At 46.6% G+C, this 15576-nt stretch overlaps 1 protein-coding gene across 5 annotated transcripts; it reads right to left on the bottom strand.

Moving 5' to 3' along the window:
- Nucleotides 1–1130: 1130 nt before the first annotated feature.
- Nucleotides 1131–15196, bottom strand: CHMP7 (charged multivesicular body protein 7). Of its 5 annotated transcripts, none has more exons than XM_073324903.2 (10): nt 13823–15074; nt 11171–11345; nt 8861–9046; nt 6865–6998; nt 6363–6411; nt 5910–6029; nt 5687–5785; nt 5304–5364; nt 4008–4163; nt 1131–2998 (listed from the first exon to the last, which is right to left on the bottom strand). In XM_073324903.2, exons 1-10 carry the CDS (start codon nt 14110–14112, stop codon nt 2934–2936), a joined length of 1335 nt encoding a protein of 444 aa, XP_073181004.1. In that variant the 5' UTR covers nt 14113–15074; the 3' UTR covers nt 1131–2933. The 5 variants fall into 5 exon arrangements, with proteins under 5 accessions (XP_073181004.1, XP_073181005.1, XP_073181003.1 ...); XM_073324904.2 differs by having other exon boundaries at nt 4008–4160; nt 13823–15072; XM_073324902.2 differs by lacking the exon at nt 1131–2998 and adding an exon at nt 3005–3361 and having other exon boundaries at nt 13823–15186.
- Between the last annotated feature and the right edge of the window lie 380 nt (nt 15197–15576).

The raw sequence follows: 15576 nt of genomic DNA, 5'->3' as shown, positions 1-15576 counted from the left end.
TATACAGCAACTTCTCCATGCCTTGCCTCTCACAGAAGGGAATTATCCTGTCTGGGAGTTAGCTACTCTGCTGCTTAAGTCCCTACAGAAAGGATCTAGAACTACGGGCTGTCAGCAAAGTCTCAGCTGTCATTATAGGGTCAGGCAGCGTACAAGTAACTTAGAATGCAACATGGGAACCAAACAACTGTCTTCCCCTGCGAAAGGTATGCAATAGAGAGCCAGTACCCACAGCAGAGACGCAATAACCCCTTGCCCTGCTAATGCAGAATACAGCATTCAGTTCCAGGCATCCTCAAAAAAATGGGAAGAGAAGTTGGGAATGTAGAGAACAAGGAAGACTCTAGTTACTTTCTAGGATGGACAATACAGGAATTAGTGGTTGCTATTCCAAATGTTAACCCTTAATTTAAAATCAATAAGGGAAAGTTGTAAATTGTCAGAGTAGGAGAGAATGATTGATGAAGATTAATCCAATAAAGTAGGTAATAACTGAACAGGGACTCAGACAGGGACTGTATAAGCATCCAAATGAGATCAATAACCAAGCACAGTCATTTACGGTGATCTAAGGGGACATAACGAGACATAACAAAAGGAAGCTGAAGAAAGGAACGTTTACATGGATCCTCTAAATGTTGAGCAGGGAGGTCTATTAGATTGTGGGATAGTGTCCTTGGTGAAAGTCCCAACATTTTATAAAATGGAAAGAACGTGGGAAAAGGAAAAACGTGGGAAAGAAGAGGCAGAAAGGATGGCATACCCTGAAGAGCAAAGAGACAGCTTTTAAATCAAACAGCTTTCAAAGCCAACGCTCATGAACACGCCAGGGCTCCTGAACCACAAGCCAGCAGGGCTGTCTCTCTCACTGAAAGCAACTGCCTGTTTTAATTTAGACGCAGTACAGACCACTAGCTGCTCTTTCCTACAGAGGTCATGTTGTGGGTACGTCCAACAGCCGGGTACATGGATTATCCATCACTCTGTTTTTGAAGTCAAACCACTGTCAGCTGCCCATTTATGTTTAGTGAGCCATCTTTCCATCATGGGCGTTGGAAGCATCATGGGAGCAGCATTAATAATGTGATCCATCTCAGAGATAATGCGAGAGAGAAACTGGCAGCACAATGGACGTTTCTGGTTTTTTTCCCTCTTTATTACACAGCAGGTAGAAAAAACAGCAAACGTTTCCCCTTTCTCTTTACATAGGAAAGGAACACGGAGATTAAAATGATTTAGTATGATTGTGTTTGCGGCCCATGTGACTTGCTAACCCCTCGCTCCATGCCCTCCACAGAGGGAGGGTCTCTACTCAGGAACAGTAATGGTATTTGTGCGGGGGAGTAGAAGAGAAGCTGGCTGTGTTCAGATGCAGCAGACTGTAGACACTTTGCTGGTAGTTCTCTCCCCGCTCTCCTGGAGTTGGGCGAGATCCAGTGCCCCTTCCCCTGTTCATTACTCCATGACCCATTATTACTATTCATCCAAACTACCCTCCACCTGGCTTGAGCAATGGAGAGCCACTGGTACAGGCAGCAGGATAGGGCTAATACCCAATAAGCAGACATTGACTCAAATGTGGGGACAGAAGTAGGAGACCAGTTACAAATGTACACACACCTAGTCCACCCTATAGCCTTCTTTCCTGGGGTCAGACCACACTTGGTACTCACCACTCCATGTCTAGGGCATAGTGCTTCCATCCGAAGCCAGGACACACAAGAGCACAGTTGGAAGCACCTGCCTCGCCTAAAGCAGCTAATCCAGCCATGCTAGATGCAACTGGAAGCAAGACAGATCAGACTTACCCTCTTCCATGTACATGATAAGCATAGTAAAAGTGACCTGCAAAGAGGAATTGCACTTCTTCCTAATGAACAAAGGCAGCTCCTAAAGTTTATTTCCTTCTGCTTGTCTTTTTACATTAGAAATTCAGTTCTTCTCTAGGACAACTGGTGTCCTAGCGAAATTATGACATCTCAAGACTGCAAACTAAAAGAGAGGATTGTTAGACTGTTTAATGAGCTGTTTTACTGTTAATACCTCTGTCTAAGGAACACTTTGGAAAAGGATACAAAATCCCCATCCATTCAGTGATGGTCTAAAAAGCTCACACGAGCCATCCCTGTGACTCCCAAGAAGTTCTCCAGCAAAGGCAGGGAAGACTTAAGCTTGAACTATCTGTTATTTCTACAAGTAAAAAACAAGCAGAAACTTAACAAACACTGCTGGCCTTTATCATCACGCAGCCTAAAAAGCAACATCTTCATTTTAAAAATCCTTTGCAGGTCTCCTTTCAAGGCCTTAGTGTATTACAAAGAGAGGAGTAACTTTCATCTTGTGCTGGCAATTGCTGCCCCCTAGTGGCAACACGTCTCATACACTAAAACAGTTATTGGTCTCGACCACAATCGTGCAAATACAAACAAGGAAAGATAGATAGTACGATCAACATGTGTGTAAGCTTGCTGCAGACAGATGAGTGTCAAGAACAGTACCTATGTTACGTGCCAAACGTTTTACACAACCACACAAACAGCCAGAGGTCAAGCAGCTGTGATCCTACTGCGTTTCAGATTCTCCTCAACGCTGGCCATAGCAAAACAGACGGGTATGAAGTAGGAGAGCTCAGGAATTGTAATCCTGCAGGGAAGACAGAGCTCATTGGCAAGAGTGAACATCGTAGGCGACTTGGGATAACAAGTCAAACTGAGACCAGTGTAGATACGGACACTAAAGAGACGACAGCATCACCAGCTAGGATCAATTCCAGAAAGGGTGGATTGTCATGGCAGTAGATCCTGTCGTTTAGCAAAGTGATATCCAGTAAAGAGGGGGGCATTAGCCCACACTCCAAAAGTTACTTTTTAAAGTTATGGTCACTAGTTAAGCAAGCTTAAGACAACTTCTCAAATTACAGAAGCAGGACGCTGTTAGAGACCCAGTCCCAGAGCTCTTTTGGGTTCAGAGTACGTAGAAGCAGTCTTTTGTGCCAAACCTACAAATGAAGAAGCAACAGAGAAGAAAAGTGAGCGTTTAGCAGCAGAATGGGTCAAAGAAAGACCAACCATATCCTAAGTCCTGAAGACAGACACAGGCAAAAAGTAACTAAGCCCCCCATACTTTGTAAATCCATAGTGGTTTCTTGACACTTAAATAGCATACCACCTAGGGTTTGCCCTCAGATGGAAAGGATACTAACCCGCATGGTTCAGGACATAGGAAAGTTACTAACTGCTCAAAGACATGAAGAAAATTCTGTGGGCAGGTCATTCAATCATCAGAAGATTTCATGCCTTCCTCTGAAGCTTCTGATATTTACTACTTTTCGAGACTAGAGGCACGACTGATTTGATCCAGTCTGTGAAGGTTAATTTAAAAAAAAAAAAAAAGGGAATTAAGTCATTCATTATTACTAGGTGAAGCTGAGACTGGTGGCCAATTTAAGCATCTGTATCACCGACATGAAAAGAGGAGGGGATGCAGGGCCTAGAAGAACACAAAGAGGGCCTGCAGCATATTCAAGGACCTGGCAGATAAACTGTTTTAGCTATGGGCCTATCAATATTTATAAATAAAAAAGTAGGAGAACTCTCTGTTTCACCGTAAATGGGAGTAGGCCTGCTCAGAGAAGGGTGTCCTCTCTCTGTGATAATATAATGCTGGATTCACAGCCAAGGAGACTATAGTCATTTAGCCACAGAATAGGGGTGACATGGGCAGGGGTAGAATATGCTTACCTCCCCATCCTGCAGCACCCCTCTCATAGGACAACCCTTGAAACCCCACTGACAGAGGTTTCGAGGTAACTACGCTTTCCTGGCCCATATCGTGCTTAGCCTCTGTCCCAAGACTGCCAGGTGGTGCTAATTTACGGCAAAGCAGTGAATTTGGAGAGCAGGACATTTGACTGTTAGCATGTGGACAGAGCGCCACCACCTCTTGATATGTGGTTGGCTTTGATCCCAGTAGTAGGCCACCAGCTAAGACTGTTTGCTGATACATACGTCCACTGTCCTTCTCCAACTCTGCTTCAAGCTCAGTATCAGAGATGCTGGGAAGCAGAGGCTTCTGGGGAACAGGAGGCAGGTCCACAGGCTCTTTAGTGGAGTCCCGGAGGAGACTATCCAGTTCCTTCTCAAGTTCCTCGCTGTCAACCTCTGCTAGGGTAAAGAACAAACAAATCAATCTCTGGAGGAATTAAACAAACCCTCATAGCACAGGAAATGGGCTGGAAGACCATATAAGCAAAACATCCCTGTGGGCAAGGAAGGTATTGTAGCAGGAGAGTGCTGCAAGGACAATCCTACATCAGTGGAAGAGCTGCTCACTCACGGCTGGACACTAAGCCAAATGTCAGAGCCATTTCAAAGGGGACGTTACACTTGAGAACCTGAGCCTGAAAAGCTCCTGCCAACTCGTCTTTTACCTGGTGGTTTGCACAGATTCCTGCTCATGTAAGAAAACTTAACACTGACTTTACAAGTCAAGTTCAGAACAAGCACTAATGTCCCAGTTTCAGCCTCCACCAAAGTCACTTCAAGCCAGAAAGAGAACCACTGCAACTCTCCTATTCTCCAAAACCATGAGCAGCGCTGCATGCGTCTTCCTCAGACAGGGACCTCATGCCACAGGGCAGAAGGAGTTGAAAGTTCAACACCTAGGACTGGGGTGGGAAGCCTCTGTCTGCTAAAGATAGTAGGGGCCGATACATCCTAACCTCAGTCAGAGGGTATCACTGCTGAAGCCTGTGTGTGGTGGAGGGTCTGGGGGCGGGGAAGTGTTTTGGAAGAGACAGATAGCAACACAGGGAGGTGCTGTAAAGATAAACCAGGAAGAAAGAAAGACATTTCTAAAGCTAAGAGTGTCCATCCAAAAAAGAGACTAAACTATTCAGTAGTTTACAGCCTCAACCTTGGAGGACTGCCAGTAGTTCTAGGAGCCTGTATGTTTGGAGGAGTCCAACTGCAAGCTGGCTCCCATCCCCAGTTCTCCATCTACCTAACACTAAGTCCTGCCATGAGTGCAGGAGACTGGACTAGATGACCTCTCAAGGTCCCTTCCAGTCCTATGACTCTACCTGTTGAGTCACTTGCAATCGGTGATCAGACACAAGGAGACTACCTGTAAATGCTTTCTCCCTCTACAAGGCACCAGTAGAGCAGAGGACTCTGAAGGGCTGAGAACATCTGCCTATTCTCAGAGAGCAGCCACTGGCAAGTACCTGAATGGTGTGGGGGAGCGGGGTGGGAAGGAGAGGAGGAGAGAAGAGGAGGGAAAGCCCACAAAATGGATGAACTCACCCAAGCCATTGATTGACATTCCTGCCAGAGCCTGAACGACTTCGTCCTGGGTGTCACAAAGCTGGAAGAGAATTAACAGTACATGGCTGTGCAACAAAGCCCTTCAAGTAGTTTTGACCGCAGTTCGACGCTACACAGATGAGTGCTCTAAGAGAACATCAGAGAGCATCTACCAGCACTTAAAGTGCTAATATCGCAGGTATTTTAAGGACAAAGAAGTAACATGGAAGCAAGTTGTATGGATCCTACAGCCCAAGAGACATGCAGAGCATAAGGGCAAAACAGTATCAGAAGCCTCATGTCTACCGCCTGGGAAACGTGCCTAGTACATTCACCCACTGTTTCCCTATCGGTTCTTATATGCCACCATCATCTCACCATACCTCCTGAATCTGATCCACCAGGTTCTCTGCCTTCTCCACAGTGACATCTTTCATGGACAGTTTCAGAGCTCCTACTCCAGCCTGATAGGCATTGAACACCTTAATAAGGAGAAAAGAAAGGAATGTTACTTCTATTAGGAATGTGTTCCTTAGACTACACTAGCAAAGCAAACTTGAGCAGCAACATGAACGTATGAAGCAAGAGGTGGAAGAAGCACACTACCATCTGATCTGTCTGAGAAGCATATATACGATCCAAGATGCCCTGAACTGCATCCAGCTTGGAAAGGAGCTCTTCGATCCGCCGCTCTGTCCTTCGCTTGGACTTCAAACATCTCAGTGCCTGGGAACATACACACAACCTTGGATCAGAAATCAGGCAGCATCCCAAAAAAGTCCCTTCTTAAAACAACTATTCCAGTGCAGCAAAGCACACGCCTTGAGCTGACGTTAGGACTGAGATGCCCTCAAACTCTCCTCAGCATCCTCCTCCAGACCACAATGTTTGCATGATGTGACACCATGTGAATCAAGCCCCTCTGCCATAGCAGTAGGTTTTGCAGGTCTCAGAATGGTCTTGGCATGCAACGTTGAAACTCAGAAGTTGCCCATCTCGTATCACAGTTCCAAGACCACAGCTTCCCAAGCAGAACAGGCAGGGTCAGGGTATACTTACCAACTGCTTTTTGCCAGCTCTACAAGCGCTCCGGGCATCTTCTTTACACCTGCAAGGACACAGGGCAAGGAGATGCTCAAGCCTATAAGCAGGAGGGGGTCATGAAACAGCTGTGATATTCTCCACCCCATCCTCCCCTCTACCACTGTTCAGCCACTTGCAACTGACTCACTTAGATCCAGTGCACCCCATAAACCACTTTCCAGGATGCCTAGTAGGAAATGATACAAAGTATTCTGGGGTGCATCCAAGGACAACACATGGCAAGTGGCTGACTGTGGAGACACAGGGTAAAATGAGTGGAGAACCCTGGGTTACCATACTTCGTTCCCCATGCACCCAACAGGCAAATAAGAGGCATTTCTTACCTTTTTTTTTTTTCTTGTAACTGTGTGAAAAAAGTCCCTCAGCAACACATTATACGTGCACTAAGGGCCAGGTCACAAGCAAAGTTTTTTCCCCAGAGCTGAAGGACGGACGGACGGACACGCACACCCATTACCTCTCTGCTTCCTGGGAAAGGGACTCCACCTTCTGTGATAGCAGCTGCTCACTCTGCATTAGCTGATAGACCCCGATGTCCACATCATTCACTGGGGATACTTTGGCATGCAGACCTCGGGCAAACTTAACTATCTAAAGGAGGAGCAGCAAATTACTGAATTGCCAGACTGTAGGATTTGTGTTCTCACAAGCCGGAATCTCTAGAGCAACATCTACACCAAGAAAGGAAGACTTCTTCCTTAAAAAAATAAAAGACTGTGTAAACTCTGCCATCACAGTTCCCTGTTCAGCTTTGGGCCCATAATACTAAAAAGATCACTGGTAAACTAGAGTCTAAAGAAAGGGCAATGCCAGCTTATGCTATAATCCAGTAAAATATCACATTTGAGCCACGTTAGTATGCAGCCACAATGCCTCAAAGAAATGCCCAGAAACTGCAGTTTCCATGGGGGCATTCTACTTTTGGACTCAACACCAATTACATAGTGTTTGTGCCGCACTTTGAATATGTGACATGACCAAGTATTACTACTATCTAAACTGTGCCCCTCCATAATATTAGCAGGCACTACACAGTTGAAGGTGTCATCATTCAGATTAGATGTAAAACCGACATAAAAACCACTTACAGTCATCAGAAAGCCTATGATATAGCCCACCCCACAAGAGCTGCAGTATTAACCCCAGTGTTGTGGCCAAATCACAGCTGGAACGATTACATTCAACCACTCCAAAATGCATCTTCAACTGGTTACAGTGTTCTCCTTTTTTTCCTGTCCTAGACCACTGGGTAGTGTTTCTGGAAGAACACCAAGAACCCGGGTCTATAGCTTGCCTATCAGCTTGTAAAGTGTAGAATTCTTTGGAGTGAACAGCCCTATATATTTAGAAGATTGTTTGGGGAGTGGAATTTAGACCCTTCACTTAGTGAACACTCCAGACCCTCAGCCCCGCACCACCAGCTTATGATAAAGGGGAAAAACCATTTCTTCCTGTACACATACAAGGTGAATGGCTAATGGAAGACACTGCCATTTACCCATAAAAATTAGTGCCCTGTCAGCCAAACAGAATGCAAGACAGGAATGGGACCACACTTTCTTTAAGTAAGAATAGCCCTACTGGATCAGAGCAAGGGTCCATCTAGCCAAGTATCCTGTCTTCCGACAGCGGCCAGTGCCAGGTGCCGCAGAGGGAATGAACAGAACAGGTAAACATCAAGTGATCCATCCTCTGTCACTCATTCCCAGCTTCTGGCAAACAGAGGCAAGGGACGCCATTGATGGACTTATCATCCATGAATTTATCTAGTTCTTTTTTGAACCCTATTGGTCTTGGCCTTCACAACGTCCTCTGGCAAGGAGTTCCATAGGTTGACTGTGCGTTGTGTGAAGAAATACTTCCTTTTATTTGTTTTAAACCTGCTGCCTATTAATTTCATTTGGTGACCCCTAGTTCTTGTGTTATGAGAAGGAGCAAACTCAACACTTCCTTATCTAAAATCATGACTGGTATCGAGAAAGCATAGACTTCAATCATATCTCCCTTTAGCCGTCTCTTTTCCAAGCTCAAAAGTGCCAGTCTTATTAATCTCTCCTCACATGGAAGCCGTTCCATACCCCTAATAATTTTTGTTGCCCTTTTCTGAACCTTTTCCAATTCCAATCCATCTTTTTTGGATTGGGGCGACCACATCTGCACCCAGTATTCAAGATGTGGGCGAACCATGGATTTATATAGAGACAACATGATATTTTCTGTCCTATTATCTATCCCTTCCTTAATTATTCCCAGCATTCTGTTTGCTTTTTTGACTGACGCTGCACATTGAGTGGATGTTTTCAGAGAACTAGCCACAATGACTCCAAGATCTCTTTCTTGAGTGGTAACAGCTAATTTAGACCCCATCATTTTATACATATAGTTGGGGTTATGCTTCCCAACGTGCATTCCTTTGCATTTATCAACATTAAATTTCATCTGCCATTCTGCACCTTCTCTCTATTCTGCTCCATGACCGTGACCCTCTTTTCCTTCTGCAGCTGGAGCAGCAGTAGATAGAATGTCCTCTCATCCGGACATATGCTGGCACAGAGTGAACGCAACTCTGAGAGGACAACAACAGGGTGGGAAGAGAGTGCAGAATTCTGATAGAGGCGATACACTTCCTCTGCCTTTTCCTGAAGGAAAGGAACAAAACTGTTAGCGTGCATTGGGATCCCTTTCTTATTACTGCAATGGGTGCCAATCTGACATCTCTGTGCCAATGTAGATTTCATACATAGGTGAAGAGTCACAACAGCATTGTATCATGGCCCACACAAGCCATGTATATCAATTCAAGAATATTTTACAAGCAAATCTACACATAATGTATAGTTCACATGTCTTAACTCATAACATAGCGAGAATAGCACGGTGTAGAGATATGAGCACAGGAATGGGAGCCAGAAGCTGTGGAGTAGTAATCCCAAGTGAGGCAAGTCACTTCACCTCTCCCGCCTCTGTAAAACGGGATAACACACCTAACCTCACAGGAATACTAAGGGTTTATGTTTCATTTTTAAAAAGCACCATGTCCTTATCAGCTTTCACATCCATTCCAAACTAATGTGTTTACACTCCTATGTCTCCTCCTCTGCCAATCAAATTCTCTCTGTATTCTCTTCCCAGAGGCTTATAAGTTACCTGGTATCATAGCTCTGGTCTAGAACTTTGGGGAAAGGTGACTTTTGTGTTTTAGGAGGTCTGGGGGTATATTTTATTTATTGCATATGTTACACGGTAATGTTTCTAGAAGTCCCAGGGCTAAAAGTGGACTATGAAAGTTAAATTAAAAGAACTGTTTATAAAATTTAAAAAAAGGGAAAGTTTGTAATTCTTTAAGAACAGCATTGCTAATGGAGTATAGGAGAATCACTTGTTCCCTCAGTTCCTGAGGAAGCGGAACTGCAAGCTTCCTGTTTCCTCTGCCAAAGCATATACCAAAATAAGCAACAGACACTGCATGGTGAGTAAGCCATTCCATAGCCCTTTCTATGCTTCTCAAAGGTTTTCCTTTTCGACTTCGTCCCAATTCAAACATTTTTTTTAAACTTCAACTTGATCAGTTAAGCCATTTTTTCCACATGTAACACAAAATACGTGTCCCTTTTCAAAATGAAAGACACACTTAAACTTGAAATCTTTAAAGAGTTGAATGCAGTGTCATGAATTCCATCTGCCCCTGAATCCCACAGTGAACGTTTGAGGCTTTACGGTCACTTTTTTTTTTTAAGCCGTTTTACAGATGCTGTTTAAAAGCCCCATTCTAATATGGGACACTGACTATCCAGGAAACAACAGTGCAACTGTACACTGAATGCTGTCAAGTGCACAATGCAAACAAGTTCAACAGAGAAAAGAATTCTCTATAATCCCAGTGAGTTATAATCTTTTAAGCTGCTGCTTGTAACGAAAGTTCAGAAAGATGTGTGATTTTTTTTTTCGTTGATTTTTCATTTCAAACGCTTATTTTTTTAGTTCAGCTAACTCAAGGACATAGGGCCAACTAAAGGAATCAGATGCAGTGCCACTTAGGCCAAATGGGGCAACACTGATTTACACCAGTTGAGAATCTGCCTCTATTTTTAAACGTCAAAAGTTGCCATAAACAAGGGCCATTCACAGGTTTGGCGACGCACGTATAATCATGACTGAAAAGTGTATAAACACTGCTTCAGTTTAATTTTAAAGTTGCATGTGTAAATTCAATGAAGACAAGAGATACTGGATGGACAGTCCCTGACACTTATGAATGTATCTATAGAACAGATGGTGCTCAGACAGTAATTTGCAGGCTTCCACACATACCGTACTGAAAAAAATATATATACCTCAAACTTAACTTGGAGGAGGCCCTTTTTAAATGTAAGAGAAGAGTGGCTCACAGCAGAGACTAACAACTCTGCTCGTGTGTTATGATGCACTGTCATTCACGAGAAAATGAACTGAAAACCCATCAATTCATTTTACAGAAGTCATTTAACGGCCATTACACTGATATCTGAACATAAATGTAGAGGAGAAGGGCTCTATGTCCCAACTATGAGCCATTCATCCCCCCTCCCTTCTCTTGGGTTTTTGAATGTATGTGAGTAGAGATGAAGGTCTCCTATTCAACTCTGACCCTTTCCTGTTAATGTGGGGAAATCTTTATAATGTGATTCAAGGAAAACCCATCTCAACACTCTCCCCACACATACACATATTCCATCCTCATAACAGGGGTAACCAGGGAAAGTTCCAGACAGTGAAACGCTCACCTGAAGTAGGTCCACAAAAATCAGCACTTCCTCCTCCTCAGGCACTTTACTGTCACCCAGTACACTCGACAGGGTCCATTTCAGGGGTTTCAGAATGAAGATTCCCACACCCCACGAGATCCAGCTGCTGTCTACACTGGCTATGAAGTCTGACTCCCTCTGCAGTTTGCCACGTCTGAAGAGAGTAAGACATACAAGAATTAGAAATGGACGTGGCAACCTAGTCCCCACTGTGCAGATGGAATCATCAGTGCATGCAGGATCTCTGGAGAATCATCTTTAGCAGTAACATTTCCCCAGCACAGAACATGTAAATTGGTTCACAACTCCAGCAGATTTCACAAGATTGTCTAACTGAGGGATTATTTGGACATCAATTTGAAATCTCAATTTAAAATAAAATTGTATGTACAGTACAATATAAAAAATGCTCAAAAACAACTACTGTATTTCCAGTTCATTTACTTAGTGCTTTTGACAGAATTTATACACAATGGTTTACTATAAAATCTTCCCTGTAGTCAGTTTCCTTTCTTATTTGTGCAGGGATTTTCCACACTGCAAATTTATAGAAAGTAGTTCAAGGGACTTCCTCTGCCTACACATCCTTTTGCAACTTTGCTGATTTTACAAATATTTTCCTATGTTGTTCTCTCACTTTACCATGTGCAAATAAAAGACACACACACACAAAGGAAACTGGCTGCAGTGAAGCTCTTATAGTGATTGTGCATTTGACAATATGCATAAAGTACATAAACTGGAAACACAAATCATTTTCTTCACTGATTTACTCCAGACATGACCATTTTGTGTGTGATTTATAACACCAGTAGGTAACAGAGTAACAGCCGTGTTAGTCTGTATTCGCAAAAAGAAAAGGAGTACTTGTGGCACCTTAGAGACTAACCAATTTATTTGAGCATGAGCTTTCGTGAGCTACAGCTCACTTGAAGTGAGCTGTAGCTCACGAAAGCTCATGCTCAAATAAATTGGTTAGTCTCTAAGGTGCCACAAGTACTCCTTTTCTTTTTACCAGTAGGTAAAAGATTTTCCGACTGGCATAAAATGTGCAGAGTGTTCCTTAAGTATTTTCAAAGGGGAACAATCTCAGTGCTGTTGCCCCCTACGCTGGATAGAGCCTTTGAAAAAGCAAAAGGTTACCTCCAGTGCCCAAGCAGCTCCTACAGCACCAAACCTAATTCTCCTCTCCAGAGGCCTGTGACACACTGGCCTCCCAGCACCCACTACAATGTGGCCCCATGCACTTTCACAGAAAGCAGCCTTCCCAGTGTCCCTAAGCATATTGCTCCCTATGCCCACTAACTCCTTCTGCCTCAAGCACCCTTTATGAACCTTTCTTGCTACCCATTTGTTTCCAGCACCCAAGCTTCCCAGTGAACCCTAGCATACTGCTCCCTAACACCCTTTCAGCCCAGTGCCCCCTCTGATCCATGCCCATCAGTCCCCCTTGTGCACAGTACTCCACAACTCCTACCACCTTTCCCACCGTAATGCCCCAACGTTCTGTGCCCAGTACACCCTAATGATCACCGGCATATGACCCCCTCGGCGTCCCACATCCCTCCCAGCATTTCCTTGCACCCAAGGACACCCAGCATACCATGCACCCTAGTGCTCCATGTCCCTTGCCTCCCTGAACCCCAAACCCACCAGGATATTGCTCTCGCTACTACCACATGCCCTCTGCACTCCTATGACTTGCATCTCCAGTAACGCCCCAGAAAACTGTCCTCTCTAAATGCCCCACACGCTGCACCTCCAGGAACCCCCAGCATATTGCTCCCAGTACCGCACCCCTGTGCCCTGCACCTAGTGACCCCCAGTCATCTCCAATGACCCCCAGCATATTGCTCCCACAATCCCACCCCTGCACCTAGTAACCCCCAGTCACCTCCAATGACCCCCAGCATATTGCTCCCAGTACCGCACCCCTGTACCTGCACCTAGTGACCCCCAGTCACCTCCAGAGACCCCCCAGCATATTGCTCCCAGTACCCCATCCCTGTACCTGCACCTAGTGACCCCCAGTCACCTCCAGAGACCCCCAGCATATTGCTCCCAGTACCCCATCCCTATGCCCTGCACCTAGTGACCCCCAGTCACCTCCAATGACCCCCAGCATATTGCTCCCACAATCCCACCCCTGCACCTAGTAACCCCCGGTCACCTCCAATGACCCCCAGCATATTGCTCCCAGTACCCCACCCCTGCGCCCTGCACCTAGTGACCCCCAGTCACCTCCAGAGACCCCCAGCATATTGCTCCCACAATCCCACCCCTGCACCCTGCACCTAGTAACCCCCAGTCACCTCCAGAGACCCCCCAGCATATTGCTCCCAGTACCCCACCCCTGTATCTGCACCTAGTGACCCCAGTGACCCCCAGCATATTGCTCCCAGTACCCCACCCCTGCGCCCTGCACCTAGTGACCCCCAGTCACCTCCAGAGACCCCCAGCATATTGCTCCCAGTACCCCACCCCTGCGCCTAGTGACCCCCCCAGTCACCCCCAGAATATTGCTCCCACCCCTGCGCCCAGTGACCCCCCGCATACTGCCCCGCCTTAATGCCCCAGGCGCCCCACATCCCCTGCGCCCCGCCCCCCAGCCCCCCAGCCCCGCCCCGGTACCTGAGCAGCTCGCGCAGCACGGTGCCCAGCCCCAGCGGGACGCTGCCGCGGCGCTCGAAGGCCTGCTGTAGCTCCCGCAGGCAGGTCCGCACCGCCCCGCGGCGGCGGCCCCGGCCCAGCACCAGCTCGGCCCAGAAGCCCATCTTGCTGTCCCACTCGGTGCTGTTCACCTCCCGGCTCTGCTTGAAGGCCGAGAACAGGAAGGCCATACGCTCCTCGTCCGACTCCCACTCCGGGGGCAGGGCCCCCTCCGGGGCCGGCCCGGGAAGCGCCTCCGCCGGCGAGCACATCTACGCGAGCCCCCGGCTCCCAACGCGGCCTAGCCTCCCCTTTCGCCCGGCCGCGGCCCGTAGCCCCTCACTACCGGGCAGCAGCACGGCGCATGCGCCGCCGCCCCAGCCCCGTTTGTGAGGCCTTCCCGCGCATGCGCCATGCGGCTGACTGGCGGGCCGGGCAAAGCTCTCTTCCCGAAATGCATTGCGGGAGCTGGGGTGGGGGCGCAGAGGGAGCCTTTTCCCGCCCCTGTGTGGCTGCTGGGGGTGCCAGTGCCACCCCCAACATGGGACCCCCCCAAATATCCATGCCAGCATCATGCTGTAAGGAGAAAGCTGTGTGTGGTAACCCCATGACATCACGGCGCTTCCGAATGACATCATCATGTCCGAGCACGGTGACATGACATCACGCCAGCACGTCACCGCCATACCTCACGCGGGGTGTGGGGGGGTCTCCACACGTGTCACAGGGCAGGGCATGGGAATGGCGTCACGGTGTGCCGGGCCTCGTCAAGTCACTGTGACATCACGACGTTCCCAAACAACGCCCTGTCACCTCAGAACGTGGAGTGGGGATGCCACATGATGCACTTCAGCGCGGCCCGGCAAAACAACACGTCCCATCAGTCTGAGGCGTACTGAAAGATAGCAGCATACTGATAGGTTTCAGAGTAACAGCATACTGATGTTATCTTAAAATGTCAGCTCACTCCAACCAGCGTCACGCCATGGCACAACAGGACCACGCATCATCATTACCACTTTGGGTCAAAATGCCTTCACAGCGTGAAATAACATGTCCCAGTGTCATGTAGCTAGGTCCAAACTGGCATCAATCACACAGTATCAGAATATGGTGTATTCAAACGTTATCACATCATATCATTAGCTTTGTTTGAAGTTTCATTTCACCTCAAATCATGGAGAAAATCCAGAGAAGAGCAACAAAAATGATGAAAGGTCTAGAAAACATGACCTATGAGGGAAGATTGAAAAAAATCGGGTTTGTTTAGTCTGGAAAAGAGAAGATTGAGAGGGGACATGATAACAGTTTTCAAGTACATAGGTTGTTACAAGGAAGAGGGAGAAAAATTGTTCTTAACCTCTGAGGATAGGACAAGAAACAATGGGCTTAAATTGTAGCCAGGGAGGTTTAGGTTGGACATTAGGAAAAACTTCGTGTCAGGGGGGTTAAGCACTGGAATAAATTGCCTAGGGAGGTTGTGGAAGCTCCGTCATTGGAGATTTTTAAGAGCAGGTTGGACAAACACCTGTTAGGGATGGTCTAGATAATACTTAGTCCTGCCATGAGTGCAGGGGCCTTGACTAAATGACCTCCCAAGGTCCCTTCCAGTCCTATGATTCTATGGCATCATAATATATTGTGACACTATCACCACATTACCTCTGGGGGGGTCAAGTGTCATCCAACTTGCAAAGCATCATCCTCACAACATAATAAAGAAAAATTCCTCATTA

The sequence above is a fragment of the Lepidochelys kempii genome, chromosome 26 (genome assembly GCF_965140285.1).
Source record: "Lepidochelys kempii isolate rLepKem1 chromosome 26, rLepKem1.hap1, whole genome shotgun sequence".
NCBI lineage: Eukaryota > Metazoa > Chordata > Testudines > Cheloniidae > Lepidochelys > Lepidochelys kempii.
The sequence above is the reverse complement of the archived record's forward strand: the minus strand, read 5'-3'. Positions and strand labels throughout refer to the sequence as shown.

Bases quoted from the DNA above. Each gene is read 5' to 3' on its own strand.
- CHMP7 (XM_073324901.2), bottom strand. From the start codon at position 14,112: ATGTGCTCGCCGGCGGAGGCGCTTCCCGGGCCGGCCCCGGAGGGGGCC. The intron at 6,999-8,860 runs GTGCAGAATGGC...CTCCTCCTTTAG, and splicing joins TGGAGCAGAATAGAGAGAAG to ATAGTTAAGTTTGCCCGAGG. The intron at 4,164-5,303 runs GTGAGTTCATCC...TCTTTACCCTAG, and splicing joins AATGTCAATCAATGGCTTGG to CAGAGGTTGACAGCGAGGAA.